This window comes from Ictidomys tridecemlineatus, chromosome 5 (genome assembly GCF_052094955.1).
Source record: "Ictidomys tridecemlineatus isolate mIctTri1 chromosome 5, mIctTri1.hap1, whole genome shotgun sequence".
NCBI lineage: Eukaryota > Metazoa > Chordata > Mammalia > Rodentia > Sciuridae > Ictidomys > Ictidomys tridecemlineatus.
In genome coordinates this window covers 170,241,789-170,259,720 of record NC_135481.1, presented here as the reverse complement: position 1 = coordinate 170,259,720, position 17,932 = coordinate 170,241,789, and the positions used below count along the sequence as shown (strand labels likewise).

The window sequence follows — 17,932 nt, the reverse complement described above, 5'->3', positions numbered from 1 at the left end:
CTTCCTCTCTCAGCCTCCCAAGTCTCTGGGATTACAGGTTTGTGCCATCATACCTGACTCAAACTTACTTTTAAATTATTTGCTAAAGGTATCAACTTCAGGTTCTTGCAGGTGCCTGAAATCTGTGAATTTCTCACGGTATCAACTTTCCATCACAGTGACAAAATACATGAGATAATCAGCTTATAAGGAGGAAAGGTTTATTTTGGATCATGGGTTTCAGAGGTTTCAGTCCATGGTTGCTTGGCCCTATTGCTTTTGGGTCTGTGGTGGCACTGTATATCATGGCAGAAGCATATGGCAGAAAAGTTCTGTTAACCTTATAGTAGCTAGGAAACACAGAGAGAAGAGGGGTCAGGGTTCCAATGTCTCTTTCAAGGGCACACCTCCCAATGACCTAACTTTCTTCCACTAATCCCCACCTCCTAAAAATTACATCACCTTCCATTAATATATATATTTGTCACACATCTGTCTTTATTGTGAGCAGCAGGTGGGACACTTCTAGCAATAGTTAAAACATTGATCTACATGGGGCTGGGGTTGTGGCTCAGCGGGAGAGCACTTGCCTAGCATGCGTGAGGAACTGGGTTCCATCCCGGCATCACATAAAAGTGGTTTATTTGTAAAAACAAATAAAATAAAGGTATTGTGGCCATCTACAACTAAAGAAATATTTGAAAAAATTAATTTACAAAAGCAGGGATTTAGGTGAAGCTACCTGGTGGGTACCTAGGAGAGTTCATATGTAGATGCTGATGCTGACCCAGAGCAGAAGGAAGAGAACTCCATTGCCCTTGAAGGTTGAGGCCAACAAGGAGATGAAGAGCTCTTTGTAGCTATCCCACGTGTACTTGGTGGAGGTAATACCATAAATGAGGAGCCAGGTGGTAAAGAACATGCCAATAGCCAGAAGCACCATGCTCAGATGAGGGGGAAGAGAGTGTTACTGCTGGCTATCAGTGACGAGTCCTGCTTCCTCAAACATGTTGAAGTTTGAACATTAGAGAAGCTCACCGAGGCAAGCATATGAAGCAGGGATTATTTAAAAAGGGGTAACATAGACTTCTCCCGGGAGAAAGAAGGGGGCCTTAGCTGGTATCCTGATACCCCAAGAAGCAAGGTGTTCTGCCCTTTTTCTATGTCCAAGGCTTCCTTTGTTCTCCTGCCCTCTTCTCTTTATCTTTCTCCCTCCCTGTAAGTGACTAGGCCCAGGAATGCTCAGTGGGACGGCCAAAAGGTGGGAAACAGGTGGGCTGAAGGGGAAGGGCAGGATGGTGCAGCCCAGGACTCATTAACAAACTTACAGCTCCCTATAGGGAGCTGGGACAGGTTACCTTGGCAACAGGTTGGAGCAGGGAGAGATTCTTGACAGAGTGAAGGAAGGGCTCTGAAGGAATTAATACATGAGACAATCAGCTTATAAGGAGGAAAGGTTTATTTTGGATCATGGGTTTCAGAGGCACAGTCTCCAGCTTACAGGACTCACTCAAAATTGGCCTCCTTGATCTGATCTGACTTGATTTACCTATCTATATTGACTGTCTTTCTAATTCTGTCTTCAAGAGCTGGGTTGACTGGGCTGGTATATCTGTTCATGGTTCCATTTTGCACATAGTAAGCCACTGCTTTGGCCCCACCCCCACCCCAAGCCATCACCTCCCATTGGAATCAAATTCTTTATCATCTGAGCTTTTGGGGAACATTCAGGATCTAAACTGTAGCAGTAAATATCATTCTTTTTGGATAATAGGATATTTACAGTTTATATCTCTCATCTAGTTTGGCTATTTATGAGTTCTGTCATAAGTTATTATAATCTCTGTGCGTCAGTTTCTTCATCTGTGCAACAATATAACAATAGTAGCATATCACAGCATTGTTATGAAAATTAAATAAGGAAATTCACATAATTAGTGCCCTTAGTACAGTTTAGAGCACTCTACCAAGATTAGCTATCATTAGCATTATTATAATTGTTTTGAATTACAAAAGTAACATAGGCTTATAGAAAAATACTCTAGCAAAATAAATATAGAACTTTAAAAATTCTTTAAATTTTTTGGTACCAGGGATTGAACTTAGAGGCACTCAAAAACGAGTCACATCCCCAGCCCTATTTTTGTATTTTATTTAGAGACAGGGTCTCACTGAGTTGCTTAGAGCCTTATCCTTGCTGAGGCTGACCTGGAACTTGCAATCCTCTTGATCAGCCTCCTGAACCACTGTGATTATAAGCATATACCAACACTGGAAAGCATTTACTGTTCCCTTTTTGCAGATGAGGAAATCAAGGCTCAGAGACAGGTTAAATGGCCTTAGTCATATAATTGGTTGGTAGGAGAGCAGAACTCAACCACTTGAATCCATATTGAGTCCACTCCTGACTCCACATTCAGGGCACTTGCTGCTTTGCTGTTGAGTGTAGACAGTTGAGGGTGGCTCTGGGTTGGATCAGACATGTCTGCCCCTAATATCGTGAAATGTTGTGATCTTTATTAAATGCTTGAATACTTGAGCTGCCAGGAAAGTCTTCTTCCTAGTACTATGGAATGTCCATCAAGTAGGATTTTAAAAGTCTTTACTATTTGCCTAGCATTGTGTTAGTATTGATTTTAGTTTTTACTGTCCAAGCTTTTTGTTCTTTGTAAATATACAAGAAGTTATTGACTGAAACATTATCCAAGTGCTGGGAATTTCTTGGGAAATAAAACTCACACTTCCTTGTAGACCTTCAAGTCTAGCTGGGGAAGCTCACAGTCTAGCTGACAGCGAGCCTGTTCTTTCCTTTCCTGCCCACTGCCTCAGCCTTTCCTACCCACTGCCTGCCTCAGCCTTTCTTTTTCTTTTTTTTTTTTTTTTTTGGTACTATGGATTGAACTCAAGGGCATTCTATCACTGAGTTATTTCCCTGGTTCTTCGTTTTTTATTTTTTAATTTGGGACCGTGTCTCAAAGTTAAGTTGATGAGAGACTGGCCTCAAACTTGCAATCCTTTTCCCTCCACGTCCCCAGTAGCTGCGATTTCAGGCCTGTGCCACTGCACCCATCCATATTTTTCTTTTGATTGTCAGTTTATTAATTATGACATTAGAGTATTGCATGATTGAACAAGCAATAAAATATCTTGAGGCTTATTAATTTTTTAACCCTTGAACTTTTTTTTAAGTATTTGTTTTTTAGTTGTAGTTGGACAATACATTTATTTTATCTTTTTATTTTTATGTGGTGCTGAGGATCGAACCCAGGGCCTCACACATGCTAGGGGAGCGCTCTACTGCTGAGCCACAATCCAAGTCCCTAACCCTCAAACTTTTGCTGTTTCCTTTCTCATTTCTTAAAGTCAAGTTCTCAAGTAAAAGAGCAATTAAATAGATCGAGGTTCATCATGACAAAGAGTGACAAGATAATTGCAAATAACCCTACCCTATTTTGAAAAAGCTATTTTGGTTTTTCAACTAAAATGACTTCTTTCTGCTGAAAAGAGATTTGTTTGAAGTAGCTGGCTTAGCTGATGGCAGAAAATCAACTGTGAAATATAAAGAGCTTCATAAAATTGTGACATAACTAATTTTTACAACCTTTATATAATCAATGACAAAAGAGCAGGGAATCCAAAATGATTTATAATTTACATTTGGAATGCAACAAATTCGATTTTGCTCTCTCTCTGCAGAGTTAAGATTTTGTTTCCATAATTACTTCAATTAGTTTTCATTTTTTGTGTACTGAAATTAATGAGAGAGGATGGTCAGAGATGTGCTATATGGCAAGGAAAGTCACTCTAGACTAAGAATCATGCTCCCAGAAGCTCACTAGAAAGACAAGCCCCATTATGGAAAAACCACCAGAGAATACCTGAGAGTTCAATTAGACACAGTTTTTTCCCTCCAGTGCAGGTGACAATGGCAAAAAGGCTTCAAGGTTTGTTTCACTGTTAACAAGGTTATGAACAAATCATGTCTTTGAGAGTTCTGGGAAGGTGTAATGGTTGAGTAGGGTGTGTATGGAAAATGCCTGGGTGAGATCTATTCATTCATCCACGCAACTGCAATTTCTGAGCAGTTATATGTGAGTCATTGAGCTGGGGTTTGGAGTACAAGATAGACTGATCTTTGCCCCTGAGACAGGTACAGTTTGGCAGGGAAAGTGGAAAGGGCAAAGGAATATAGAATAATCAGGATAAGTAGAGGAACATGGACAACTAACTCCTGTTTGACAAATCAGAGAAGGTTCCAGGAGGTAGAATTCTCTAAAGTTGAGATGTATGAAAAAGAGCAAAGAAGAGAGGAATGTTTCTAAGGGAGGAAACTTGTATGAGAGAAAAACTCAGCGATAAGAGAGGGCAAACATGGAGTATTTAACAAGAAAACAACAACAAAATCCCCCAAACCCAGTCATTGTATAAGTGTGGGATTGGGAGATAGTGATGGGAATATCTCCTGTGTATCTTCATGGCAGCTGGCATGTGGTTGGCCAAACCTCAGCCAGGGTTGTTTGAAATATTCATCTTGAATTCAGGACTTCTAATTTGTGGGGTCTTATCCCAGTTGTAGACATCTCCGGGAGGCTATGAGTATTTAGGATTATCTCAAGAAGATACTAAAATAGAAAAATTGCTATCACTCTTGTTAAAGTTTATGTAAGGCCTTTAATTTGGATTGGACTCTGTAGTGGGCCCCAGCAGGCCAAACTAAATCAGAATGGTATCACCTTGTGCTAAGTGCCACATAAACCAACTTGAAAACTTGGAAGTCAATTTTCCCTAAACTGGAAGTTCTAGTCAGACTGTCAGGGTAATAAGGAAGTCTTCTGTTTTGTTTTGGTACTGGGGATTGAACCCAGGAACGCTTTGTCACTGAGCTCTAGCCCCAGCTCATATAGATATATAAAATTGTTTGTTTGTTTGTTTGTTTGTTTGTTTGTTGAGACATGGTCTCATTAAGTTGCTTAGGGCCTCCCTAGTTGCTGAAGCTGGCTTTGAACTTTTGATGTTCCTGCTTCAGCCTCTCCTGCCACTGGGGTTACTTGCGTGCACCACCACACCGGTCTGTCTTGTTTTAGCCCAAAGATAAAAGTAACTCTGAACCCGACAAATCGTTTTTTGTTCTCTTTCTGCTTTCTTCAGTCCTTTTCTGTTTGTAAAGCCAACCTCCTCTGCTTAGCTCTTCAGAGCACTGATTAGACTTTGTTGTCATTTTGTCTTTTACAGTCCCTTTTCTGGTCTCTTTTGATATGGTCCTACAATTCTGGCAGTTGTGTCCAGCTGTCTGAATGAATCAATGTATTAAAATATTTTGATGCTCTTTATTTAACTTCTAGTTTAAATTTTTTTTAATAGTAAGAATTTAACTCTTTTTTTTTTTTGGGGGGGGGGAGCGGTGCGTGGGTACCGGGGATTGAACTCAGGGGCACTCAACCACTGAGGCACATCCCCAGCCTTATTCTGTATTTTATTTTAGAGAGAGGCTTTCACTGAGTTGTTTAGCGCATTGCTGTTGCTGAGGCTGCGATCCTCCTATCTCTGCCTCTGGAGCTGAGGAATTTAACTTTTTAAAGACTTTAAATATTTTTTCTGTTCCCCGGGAATTTACCAAGCATACTTAAAAATAAGCGTCCTCTCCAAATCACCAAAGTGCTGTGACCTGCTTGCCTCGGAAAATGCCCTCAGTTAAGATGGCCGGGCTCCCTTCTATTGTCCTCGCCTGCCCATAGCAAGGATGGTTCCAGTAACCTCCTTTCACGCCTCGGTTTTCCCGTAACAAAGATGGTGCCGCCACTTCCGGATCCGGGCTCTGGCTGTGGAGGGGCGGTGAGTGCAACTGGGGCCCCGGCTGATTTCTTTTGCGCCACTTTTCTTCATCAACTCTGTTGCGCTTTGGGAAAGGCGCAGGAAAGAGACCCAGAAACCACAGCCACGCATTCGATCATTCCAATTTCACAATTGGAAAGCTGTGACGATTTCCGTAGGCTATTACCATTTCTTCCCCGCCCCCTCGCTCCTCTGCCTCAACCCTAGGCGCTCTGTGGCTGCCTGGGCTTTGGGAGTTCCCGAAATGTACAGGCAGCTGGGGATGGATGATTTTCGGTTCTTCTGATTTTTTTTAAAAAAAATGGTTTTCTTAAGAAATTTCACGTACTGTAAAATTTGCCTATTTAAAGTGTAAGATTCATTGGGTTTTGTTTATTTATTTTTATGTGGTGCTGAGGATCCAAACCAGTGCCTCACATTTGCAAGGCAGGAGCTCTACCATGGAACCCCAACCCCAGCCCCAGATTCATTGGGTTTTGTGCCTTCACAGCCCTGGGCAGCCATTATTACAAGCTACTTTTAGAGTAGTTTCATCACTCCAAAGGAAAACTCTATATCCGCAGGACTATAGTGCATTTCTACACCCAGTAGCATCATTCTTCATTTACCATTAATCCCCCAGAGCTAGGCAATTACTGGTGTACTTTATAATTTTCTAATTAATATAAGTGGAATCATATATGTGAGTACGTATGTTTTCAAAGCTTGTCCGTGTAGCTTGTATCAAAACTAAATTTCTTTATTGCTCGACAATATTCCATTGTATGCATATATCATTTTTTCTGTTAATCATTTGATGGATGTCTGGGTAACATTTTGGGGCCATAATGAAGTTGCTGTAACATTTGTGAAAAGTTCTTATGTGGATATATGCTTTTCTCTGGAGCACATACCTAGGCATTCGCCAGATCAAAGTGTAAATCTATGTTTAACCTCTTGAGGAACTGCCAACCTGTTTTTCACATTGCGTCATCTGTTGCCCATAAATGTATGGTTTTACTCTTGAACTTGCAGTTCTGTTCCATTGATCTGTATGTCTGTCCTTCTGCTAGTACTACACACCCTTGACTAACATATATTTTTAGTAAGTTTTGAAATCAGAAAATATGAGCCTTCCAACTTTGTTTTTCCTTTTCAACATTGTTTTGACTATTCTGAATGCCTTGCATTTTCATATGAATTTTGGAACAATTTTGTCAATGTTTGCAAAATAGCCAGCTGGAATATTGATAGAAGTTGTGCTGACTTTTAGGTCGGTTGGGTAATATTAAAATATTAAGTCTTCTGATCTTAAAATATTAAGTGTTCTGGTCCATGAACATGGTATGTCTTTCCCTTCCTTCAGCTACTTAATTTCTTTCAACATTTAAAATATAGGTTTTAATGTATGTGCCTTACACTTATTTAATATGTTTCTATTTTTTTCTTTTTATACTAATTTAATGTTTTTATTTTTTCTTTTTATACTATTATAAGTGGAAATGTGCTTAGTTTCATTTTCAGATGTTTATTGCTAATGTATATAAATGCAAATGATTTTTCTATATTGATCTTGTATCCTGTAATTTTATTTAATTCTAGTTTTTTAAAAAAGCAGATTCCTTAGGGTTTTCTATACGTAAGATTATGTCTTTTATGGATAAGAGTTTTGCTGCTCACTTTGCAATCTGAATGCCTCATGTTTTATTTTTTTGTTTGATTGTCCAGGTTTAAGCTTCTAGTACAGTGTTGAATAGAAATGATGAGAGCAGACACCCTTAAGTTGTTCTTGCTCTTAGAACATAATTTAGTCTTTTTCCATAAAGTAGTATGTTAGCTATGTGTTTTCAAGAACATCATTTATAAGGCTGAGGGTTCCCTTCTATGCCTAGTTTGCTGAGGGCTTTGATAAGGAAAGGGTGTTTGACTTTGTTGAAAGTTTGTGTGTGTGTGTGTGTGTGTGTGTTGGTTTTATACCTTATTCTTCTAATATAGTGTATTACATTGATTTTCAGATATGAAAACAATTTTGAGTTTCTAGGATTCCACTTAGTTGTGGAATAAATAAATAAATATTCCTTTCTATTTTTCTTTTCTTTTGAGGTGGTGATTATTAAACCCAGGGCCTTGTGTCTGCTAAGTACAACTCAACCACTGAATTATACCCCCAGCCCCCGGAGTGTAATCCTTTTTATATTTTGCTAGATTTGGTTTGCTAGTATTCTATGGAGGATTTTTGTGCTATTGTTCATAATATCAGTTGGTAGTTTTCTTTTTTTTTTTAATTTTTATTTTTTATTAGTTACTCGAGACAATACAATGATCTTGACATATCATACATTTGATTAAAATGGGGTATGAATTCTCATTGGTAGTTTTCTTATGATGTCTTTTTTTCCCCACTTTTTTGTCAGTGTAATTCTGGATGCATAAAGCCCTTGACTATATCATTGTAATCCCAGCTACTTGGGATGACGAGGTAGGAGAATGTCCATTTCCAGGCCAGTCTGGGCAACTCAGCAAAACTCTGACTCAAAAAATGAAAAAGGCTGGGTGTCTCTCAGTGGTAAAGGACCCTGGGTTCAAACTCCAATATTGAGGGTGAGGGGAAGAGAAAATATTCTCTCTTTTGGTCTTATTTATTTATTTATTCATTCAATACTTGGAATTGAACTTAGGGGCACTATACAACTGCGTTATATCCCCATCCCTAATCTTTTTCTTGAAACAGGGTCTCCCTAAGTTGTCTAGGCTGGCCCTTGAATTTATGATCCTGCTGCCTAGGCTCCCAAGTTGCTGGAATTACAGTCCTGTGGCACTATTCCTGGCTCTCTTCCAGTTTTTAGAAGCATAATACAGGAGAGGAAGATGCACTCCTGATGGAAGGAGGGCAAGTGAAGGGGGAAGAAGCAGGACATATGGGAGAACCTGAGGGAAAGCCATTATGCCTGAAGCAGGGAAGGAGAGGGGGCCCGACATGCAAGGAGGATTGGGCTAGAGAGAGATTTTCTCATGGTCATTACTGTCCCAGAGGAGGAAAGGAAAGGAGAGAGCTTTGGAGAATAGGAACAGGCAACAAGGTGGGAGAACAACCAAGAGAAAGACTTTGAACTTGGCATTCTCCTGCCTCAGCTTCCTGAGTTGCTGGTATTACAGATGTGTGCTACCACATCCACCAACAACTTTATATACACACACACACACACACACACACACACACACACACACACTTTTATACCTTAACTATGCCTGGGGGCATAGTTCAGAGATAGAGTGCTTGCCTAGCTGTGTGAGGCTCTGGGTTCACTTTCAGCACTACAAAAGAAAAATAAAATTTTCAAGGAATTCCCAAACAACATTTTCCAAATTTGCTGATTGTCTACATTTGCTCTATTTACTTTATCTTTCTCCCTCCCTTCCCACTATATATGATAATAACAATAAAGTATTATTATTATCATCACACATAATATAGTTGTATTTGTTAACTTTCCCCATATGTATCTATATTTATATATGTATCTATCTCTCTATATATCTTTCTATCTATATATGTGTATGTAGGTATATAACTATATATATATAGAGAGAGAAAGAGAAAATTAACAAATATGACCATATTATCTGTGATAATAATACTTTAAATGAGCAAACTGAGGAAAAGTTGCCACAGGTAACACAGTTAAACAGTGACAAGAGGGCTTGAGCCTGACTCTCAAACTCCAGGGATGTTTAGGATCTTCCAGTTTGTGTTTCATTCAGCTAAGAGTGAGCATTTGAAAATTCAAATTTGTGGGCTGGGGATGTGGCTCAAGCGGTAGTGGGCTCGCCTGGCATGCGTGTGGCCCAGGTTCCATCCTCAGCACCACACAAAGATGTTGTGTCTGCCAAAAACTAAAATAAATAAATAAATAAAATTCTCTCTCTCTCTCTCTCTCTCTCTCTCTCTCTCTCTCAAAAATAAATAAATAAAATAAAATTAAATTTTAAAAAAAGAATTCAAATTGATCATATTACATGCCAGCTCAACTTTCATTATTTTAAGATTCAATGAAAATATCTATTAAAATAAGATGGATTGATGAATGAATAGAGTTGAAAAGATGGGTAGTTATGAAATAAATTATAATAAAATATGAAGGAATTTAGGTGGTTGCTTTGTGGTTGTTCATTGTATAATTCTTTCCACTTTATTTGCATATGTGTGTTCCTGGGGATTGAAATACTCAGGGTCTTGTTGCTAAGCAAATACTCTACCACTGAGTCATATCCCCATCCCTTCCCACTATTCTTTAAGTTTGAAAATTTTCATGCAAAATATTAGGAGGGGCCGGATGAGGTGGCATAGGCTGTAATCCCAGTGGCTCAGGAGGATCACGAGTTCAAGACCAGCTTCAGCAATTTAGGGAGATCCTAAGCAATTTAGTTTAGGACCTGTCTTAAAATGATTAAAAAGGGCTAGGGATGTGATTCAGCGGTTAAGCGCCCCTGGATTCAATTCCCAGTACCAACAATAACAAAATAATGGTGGAGATGTAGCTCAGTGGAAGGCATCCTTGGGTTCCCCCGTACCTAAAAAATATTGGGAGGGAAGTAACTTAATTGAAAAAAAAATGTAAGTCAAGTTAAAACACTTCTTGTATGTGGACCTTATGGACTTGTATTTGTAGGTTGTAAGAATCTATAAAGTAATAGAATAGTGGCTGCTTTCTTCTGGTAAATAGGCTTTTATGTAATTAGGGACTTCTTATGCCCAACTCCAGGACAAAGTAGACTTCTAGTATTGAAAAATAATATTTTGGGGCTAGAGATGTGGCTCAAGCGTTAGCGCGCTCACCTGGCATGCGTGCAGCCTGGGTTCGATCCTCAGCACCACATACAAACAAAGATGTTGTGTCCACCAAAAAAACCTAAAAAATAAATATTAAGACTCTCTCTCTTTCTCTTAAAAAAAAAAGAAAAAGAAAAATAATATTTATTTAGATTGTGTAATTAGGGAAGTTTTTTTTTTTTCTTTTCATGGTACTAGGTATTGAACCCAGAGGCTCTTAACCACTGAGCCACATCCCCAGCCTTTTTAAAAAAATTTTATTTTATTTAGAGACAGGGTCTCACTGAGTTGCCTAGGGCCTCACTAAGTTGCTGAGGCTGGCTTTGAACTCAAGATCCTCCTGCCTTGCTGGGATTACAGGTGGGTGCCACTGTACCTGGTGGGAAGTTTTAAGAGTGAAAGATAAGTATTCCTGCTGGGAGAAGTTGAAACATATCAAAAGATTTGGGTAAGAGAGGGCTGAGCTGGGGTTTAGCTCAATGGTAGAACATTTGCCTAGCATGTGCAAGGCCCTGGGTTTGATACCCAGCCCTGGGGGGGGGCGGGGGGGAGTTTTGGTCCAAGGATAATCATTGCATCCTTCTTGTTATCAGGCTGTTCAGACTTCAGGAAGGGGCTCCTCTGTCTCACTGCTTGCTTTTTCCTGTACATATACACTGCTTCCCAAACAATATATTTAGAAGAAGAATATGTACAGATCTTATTTTGTAATTAAAAGTATTTACCTTTCAGCAGACTTTTCCTCCTCTTTTGGGGGGGCCAGTGCCAGTTTGTTTTTATTTGGCTTTTTTGGCAGTGGGTGGGTACCAGGGATTGAATCAGAGGCACTTAATCACTGAGCCACATGCCCAGCCCTATTTTGTCTTTTATTTAGAGACTGGGTCTCACTGAGCACCTTAGTGCCTCACTGTTGTTGAGGCTGGATCTGAACTTGCGATCCTCCTGTCTCAGCCTCCCTGAACTGCTGGGATTACAAGTGGTTATATTATATATATTATATGCCACTGTGCCTGGCTATATTTAGCTTTTAATGTAAGCGTTTCTAAAAGCAAAGAATATATATCACATCACTATGCTAATTGTTGCAGAACGGATTCATTTTCTTTCTCTTTACTTTTTGGCTCAGGGACGCTTTACCACCAAGCTACTTTTATTTTTACTTTGAGATAGGGTCTTGCTAAATTGGGAAGGATTTTGCTAAATTGCTGAGGCTGACCTTGAACTTGCTGTCCTCCTGCCTCAGCCCATCCCCTCCCCCCAGAGTAACTGAGATTATAGGCATGTGCCACACTATGCCTGGCTGATTCCTTTTATTTCATCACACTCTCAGTTGATGGTTTACTCAAGGCAACTTTTTTTTTTAACCTTTTGGTTATATTTTTATCATTTTAAATTAAGTTATTTCTAATTTGTTATACACAATGACAGAATGCAATTCATTTCATATTACACATATAGAGCACAATTTTTCAAGTCACTGATTGTACACTCAAGGCACCTTTGAAAGCAGGCAGGATATGCCAGTATCATTCAATGACCTGTATGTGCCCTTCTGGAAGTCCACAGAGCAGAGTGTTAGATAACTGGAGGAGAAGGGGAAGCCAAAGGTTCCTGACGCAGAGGTCTTTGCTGAAACTTCAGAGTTGGTTGACTAATACAGCACGTGTGAATAGACAGGACGTTCTGGCTTCTTTGGGAACCTTGATCATTCCACTGGGTTCAGGAGAAATCAGCTGATATGTTGGCTCCCTCTCTAAGTGAAGGCATGTCAACAATAGCACATGACTGGGTGACCGACTGGGTGTCCGCAAACAAGGAGGATCTCCCCAGGTTTCAGTGTTGATTTGTTTCTGTATGCTTCCTGTCTTTGCTGTCATGTGGAGTTTAGGCTACAGCATTGGGGCTGTGCCTGCAAGCAGGGCTCATCCTAGTGTAGCTGTTTCTAAGTCTGGCTGTAAATGAGGGTAATAATAGAATTACTTGCCTTGTAGGTTTATTGCAGATGAAGCTCTTAGGACTATGGCTGGAATCTAACAAGCACTCAGTAAATGTCAAGTACTCTTATTATGCTGCTCACTGTCGGGGCTGCCCTGAACAGGAGCTAAGCACCTCTTTAAGTCTGGAGTAAAGGGTACATGCCATGCATGTGGGTTTGCCCCTGCCCCACAAGAGAGTTGCAGCTCTGGGGTGGGCGTTACCCAGTGAGATGGGCGTGGCCTTCCAAGATGTCAGTCAATCTGCTGACCTAAAGACATCCCGAAGCTAGACTCAACCCTCAGAAACCTGACCCCATGCCTTATTTGGGGTGGAATTTTCTTAAGTGTCTTCCCCTCAATAAAAAATCTCAGAACCTGCTTCTCCCTATTTTTTTTCCTTGCCTGTCTTGCCCCTCTTGTGGGTGCTGTGGCTGAGGAACCATCATTGAACCCAAAGAAAAAGGTATTTTGTTTGTCTGTGTGATTATTTCGTGCCAGCCCAGTTCACCTGGAGTCACCCTGACTGATTTAGTCACATGTCACAGCAGCTCACATTATTCTGAAATTGCTTCTTTTATTCAAACATGTCTTTGAGATCTTTTAAGTACTGATTAACAGCCCTGCCCCATGTCCTGTGTTGGGGACTGAACTCAGGGCTCATGCTAGGTGAATGTTCTGCCCTAGAGCTACTTCCCTGGGCTCTGATTATCATTTTTAATAGCAGTGTAGTATTCCTCAATTGGACCACTGCATCCTCCCAGTCTGAACCTAATTCAGTTGATAATAAAACGAGCCACTGAAATTGTCTCTCCTTATTAACTCAGTTTCTCTTTAACCTCTCTGTTCATTCAGTTATTAAGTTCTATTTTATGATTGATTTTTTTTTTTTTCCATACCAGGGATTGAACCCTGAGGTGCTTAACTACTAAGCCACATCAAGTTGCTTAAGGCCCCACTAAATTGCTGAGGCTGGCTTTGAACTTGTGATCCTCCTGCCTCAGTCTCCCAAGCTGCTGGGATTACAGGCTTCAATCACCATGCCTGGCTTAAATGTATTCTTAATCTCCCTCCTGTTCTTGACCTGTAGGGCTCTGACCTGGTTCACATGGTTTCTTCTCACCCGGTCTGTATAGGTCAATGATTTCCTATTACAAGACTGCCTGCTACCATAATTAAGCAGGCTTAAATCTCAATCTATCTGCTGTCCAGCTACCAAACATGAATATTATGACTACATAAATTCTCTGCATGATTCAAGAAAGCTGGTAGCATTCATAACACCTGGTACTGGACATAATAAAATTTATTGATGATAGCAACTTATGAGGCAGAGAGTAGCAAAGGTCCAGGATCTGCCCAGGCCTATAGTTATTTCATAGAGAGGTAGACTGGGTTGGGTACACTGCAGAGAGCCCTCTAGTAAGAATCCAGTGCCCCACAAGTAAACATAGACTAAGAGTGGTATGGAACACAAGAAATGCTAAATACTGAATCCAGCAATTCACCTTCAAAGCCTCAAGAGCTCAGAAAGTTTTTTGTATTCTAGGTTGCTGGCTGACAGCAGCAAGGCCTTACTTCAATACCAGGAGGAGGAGGGCTCCTTGACAATCCAGCTGAGACAACAGTGTTTGTCCCTACCCACTCCTTGTGTGATCAATACTTGTCTCTCCCTTGAAACTCTCAATACCCCATGTCACATGTGGTTATCCAAACTGGTTCTTTTTGAGTTCATGCTTGCTTCTGATCACAGCCATAGCCTGGACTGCCCCATGGTGGTGGTAAGTTCTTCCAGAAAGACTATGGCCCCCTTCTGGGCCTGCTCTGCCTTAACTCACTATGTTAACATAATAAGTCTCTGTGTTTGGATCACCCCAAACTATGAGCTCCTTGAGAGAAGTGCCTGTTAAATTCACCTTTTGTATCCTCCATGCTTGGCATCAAGCCTGATATGCTAACTAACTGACTGCATGTTTGAATAAGCCACAGGGGAGCATGCAAATTGCCTTCATGGCATTGCACTTAATTTGTAACATATCCTTTTGGACTTTTTGCCCCTAGCTTTACATCTCTTTAAAACACACACACACACACACACACACACACACACACACACACTATTTTGTTTTATAAAATTCAGATCAAACTTTAAAACCTTTCCATATTTATTATATTATGAACATTTCTCCTCATCAAAGAATTCTTTTTTAAAAAATTTTAAGGTACTGGGGATTGAACCCAGGGGTGCTTTACCACTGAGCTATATCCCTAGCCCTTTTATATTTTATTTTGATACAGGGTCTCACTAAGTTGCTTAGGGCCTGGCTAATTTGCTGGGGCTGGCTTTGAACTTGTGATCCTTCTGTTTCAGGTGTTCAAGCTGCTGGAATTATAGGCATGCCTCACTGCACCCAGCTATCAAATATTCTTGTGGCCCTTGAATCAGTCCTATATAGTATTTCAGTGGTGATGTGGTTTGTGATTGAACCTTTCCTATTTCCAAATATATAGCCTGTTTTCCAGCTGAAATGATTCATGGTGTCTTTTAGCTGAGAGTGTTTCTTTCCCATGATGACAAAAACATGGTAAACAAATGGTGGGTCTGAAGCAAAAATAAGGAAGACCATTAATAACAGGCAAAAAGAGATTATTCTGGTTTTACTGTTGTTTGACTTTAAGATTCTTCAAGCAATAGCTCTAATGAAGTCTTCTGCTATTAGTGCCTTTTGTGTTGAATTGTTATGTTTTTCCCCAGGATGATGGCAGCCCAGGAAGCCAGTCCAGGCAGCCACTCAGGAGAGAGTTGTGCTTTGGACTTACCATCAGCAAGCGACATAAGAGATTATGTGCTGCAGAGACCCAGCCAAGAGGCCAACAGCGAGGCTCTTAGTTCTGTGGAATGCCATTCTTTTCCTTGTTCTTCTGATGTGGATCCAGGTAATAAGCACAATTTAAAACAAACTAACATAAAAACAATTTAGCAGATACACTGGTGTGTGATTGTTTCTCCTTCTTCCAGTAGTAGATCTCAGAGAAATGATTTATTGTCCTATGTAGAAAAACATCATAACCCAAGCAAAGCTATTAGGGAGAGACTTCAAAGGACAGCCTCCCTGTTGTAACAATAAGGAGTAGGTGTTTCCTGGAGTTCTTTTTATTCTTGGGTCCCTTTCTGATCTCCATCCAAATGCACTCAGAGACAAACACTTAGTTCAAGAGGGAGAGAGTAGAATTTTTTTTTTTTTTAATGTGTTACCGTTAGTAATACAGACTGTTATTCCTATAGTGAAGCGTACTCTGGACTTAATCTTTTTTGTGTATGTATGGTGCTGGGATCGAACCCAGGGCCTCGTGAATAAAAACTAGGCAAGTTCTTACCACTGAGATACACACCCAGCTACTCTTGATTTTTTAAAAAATATGTATTTATTTTATTGTTTTTGAGATATACATGACAGTGGAGTATATTTTGAGCTACACTGTATTTGAATAACAACTTTTCTATAAGTTTTCCTGATTCTGACTGAATTGTCAAAAAGTCTATTTTAAGCTTAACGATAATTCCCTGATGTAGCTAGTGATCATCTCTAGTTGAAAGCTCATCTTTTACCCATTCATTATCCAACCCTGAAGGTCTGCAGATCTGCCAAGTTCAGCTTTGCTGCTTCTGCTATGTGACTTGGGATATTTTTCTTGATTCCTCTGAGTTCACAGTCCTCTATAAAATGGTAATCAGAATGCTCGTGGAATAAGGTTTGACTCAAGGAATAATGTAAAGTACTTATCATGGTGTCTGCTGCATACGGGTGCTCATACTATGTTGTTTTTGTTATTGCTGTTATTAAGAAATCAAAATATATTATTTTAAAATAATTAGTTATTTCTAGTACTGGAGATTAAACCCAGGTATGCTCTACCACTGGGCCATTTCCCTAGTTCTTTTTATTTTTTGAGACAGGGTCTCACTAAATTGCTAAGGCTGGCCTCAAACTTGCAATTCTCCTGCTTCAACTCAGAAACTGCCAGAATTACAGGCAAGTTCCATTGCACCTGGCTGAAATATCTATTTTTAAAGAGAATTCATTAGATATGAAGAAAATGTATGGCTTTTGTGATGAATTCATTGATGACAGTCACAAGGATATGTGTATTATTAGCTTTCTATTGCCATAGAAAAATACCCGAGTTAATCAATGATAAAGAGAAAAGGGTTAACTCATGGTTTTAGAGAGTTTAAAGGTTCCAGTTCACGATTGGGTGCACCTATTGCTTTTAAGCCTCTAGTGAGTGGTTGGGGAGCATAGTATATCAGGATGGGAGTATGTGACAGGTTATGCTCACCTCATAACCAGATAGTGAAAGAGAGAGAAGAAAGAAGAGGCTGGGGTCCTACTGTCCTCAGGGCATGCCCTCTATGACCTAAAGACCTCTTACTACGCCTGACTTCCTAAGGTTTCCGCCATCTCCCCACAGCACCAAGCTGGGACCAAGCCTTTATTTACCACACAGGCCTTTGAGGGCTATTTAAGATCCAAACTATAGCACATGTGCTTGTCATTTTCTTGAAGTATTCTATGAAAAGAATTTTAAACTCCCTTGTGATTCTATTCTGATATAGAGTAATCAGGATCAGTAAGCTGCCTATTTAATTTAATTCCTGATCAAGAATTGGCTTCATCTTATTTCCTTTAACCTTCTCTCTTCCTCCTCCTGTACTACTGTTTCTACTTTAAGCCTCTAAAACTGATTTTGTTAATCATCTCTGATAACAGTTTTTCCTACAAGTTAATGGATGTAATTGAACAGACTTTAGAAATGTTGGCCTATTGAAATACTTCAGGGCAATGACTCTATCCAATATAAAGTACTACATAACCTTTATGCTTAGCCTCCATAAAGTACCAGGTTTTATGGTTTGGTGATGAGGTGTCCCCCAAAACTCCTGTTAATGCAGGAATGAGGTGACATGATCAGATTGGGAGAAATGAAATCTGTTTCATTTTAGCTTGAACAGACTGGGTAGTAATGTAGGCAGGTGGGATGTGGCCAGAGGAGGTGGGTCACTGGGGTTTGGCCTTGGAAGGGTGCATCTTCCTTGTGGCCCTTTCTCTCCTTCTCTCTGTTTCATGAGCTGAGCAGTTTTCCTCTGCTGGCTCTTCCTTCATGAGGTGCTGTCTTACCTTGGGCCCACAGCAATGGAGTCATCTGAATATGGGCTAAGATTTCTTGAAATCCTGAGCCCCAAACACACTTTTCCTCTTCCAAGTTGTTCTTGTTGGGTGTTTTGGTCACAGCATTGCAAAATCTGATAACAACATCTCCTGTCTTTTAAAAAATA

The 17,932-nt window shown here is 40.0% G+C and overlaps 1 protein-coding gene and 1 pseudogene across 3 annotated transcripts in view; one reads left to right on the top strand and one right to left on the bottom strand.

Moving 5' to 3' along the window:
• Window positions 1–742: 742 nt before the first annotated feature.
• On the bottom strand, window positions 743–1,608 carry LOC101967825 (dolichyl-diphosphooligosaccharide--protein glycosyltransferase subunit TMEM258 pseudogene; annotated as a pseudogene).
• Window positions 1,609–5,709: 4,101 nt separating this feature from the next.
• Shld1 (shieldin complex subunit 1) overlaps window positions 5,710–17,932 on the top strand; it is an 88,625-nt gene continuing 76,402 nt past the window's right edge. For 2 of the 3 annotated variants that reach the window (XM_005320494.5, XM_021723176.3), the window contains exons 1-2: window positions 5,710–5,811; window positions 15,350–15,531. In XM_005320494.5, coding sequence (XP_005320551.3) covers window positions 15,351–15,531 — 181 coding nt within the window. In that variant the 5' untranslated portion in view covers window positions 5,710–5,811; window position 15,350. The other variant, XM_040274874.2, reaches the window with a different exon arrangement.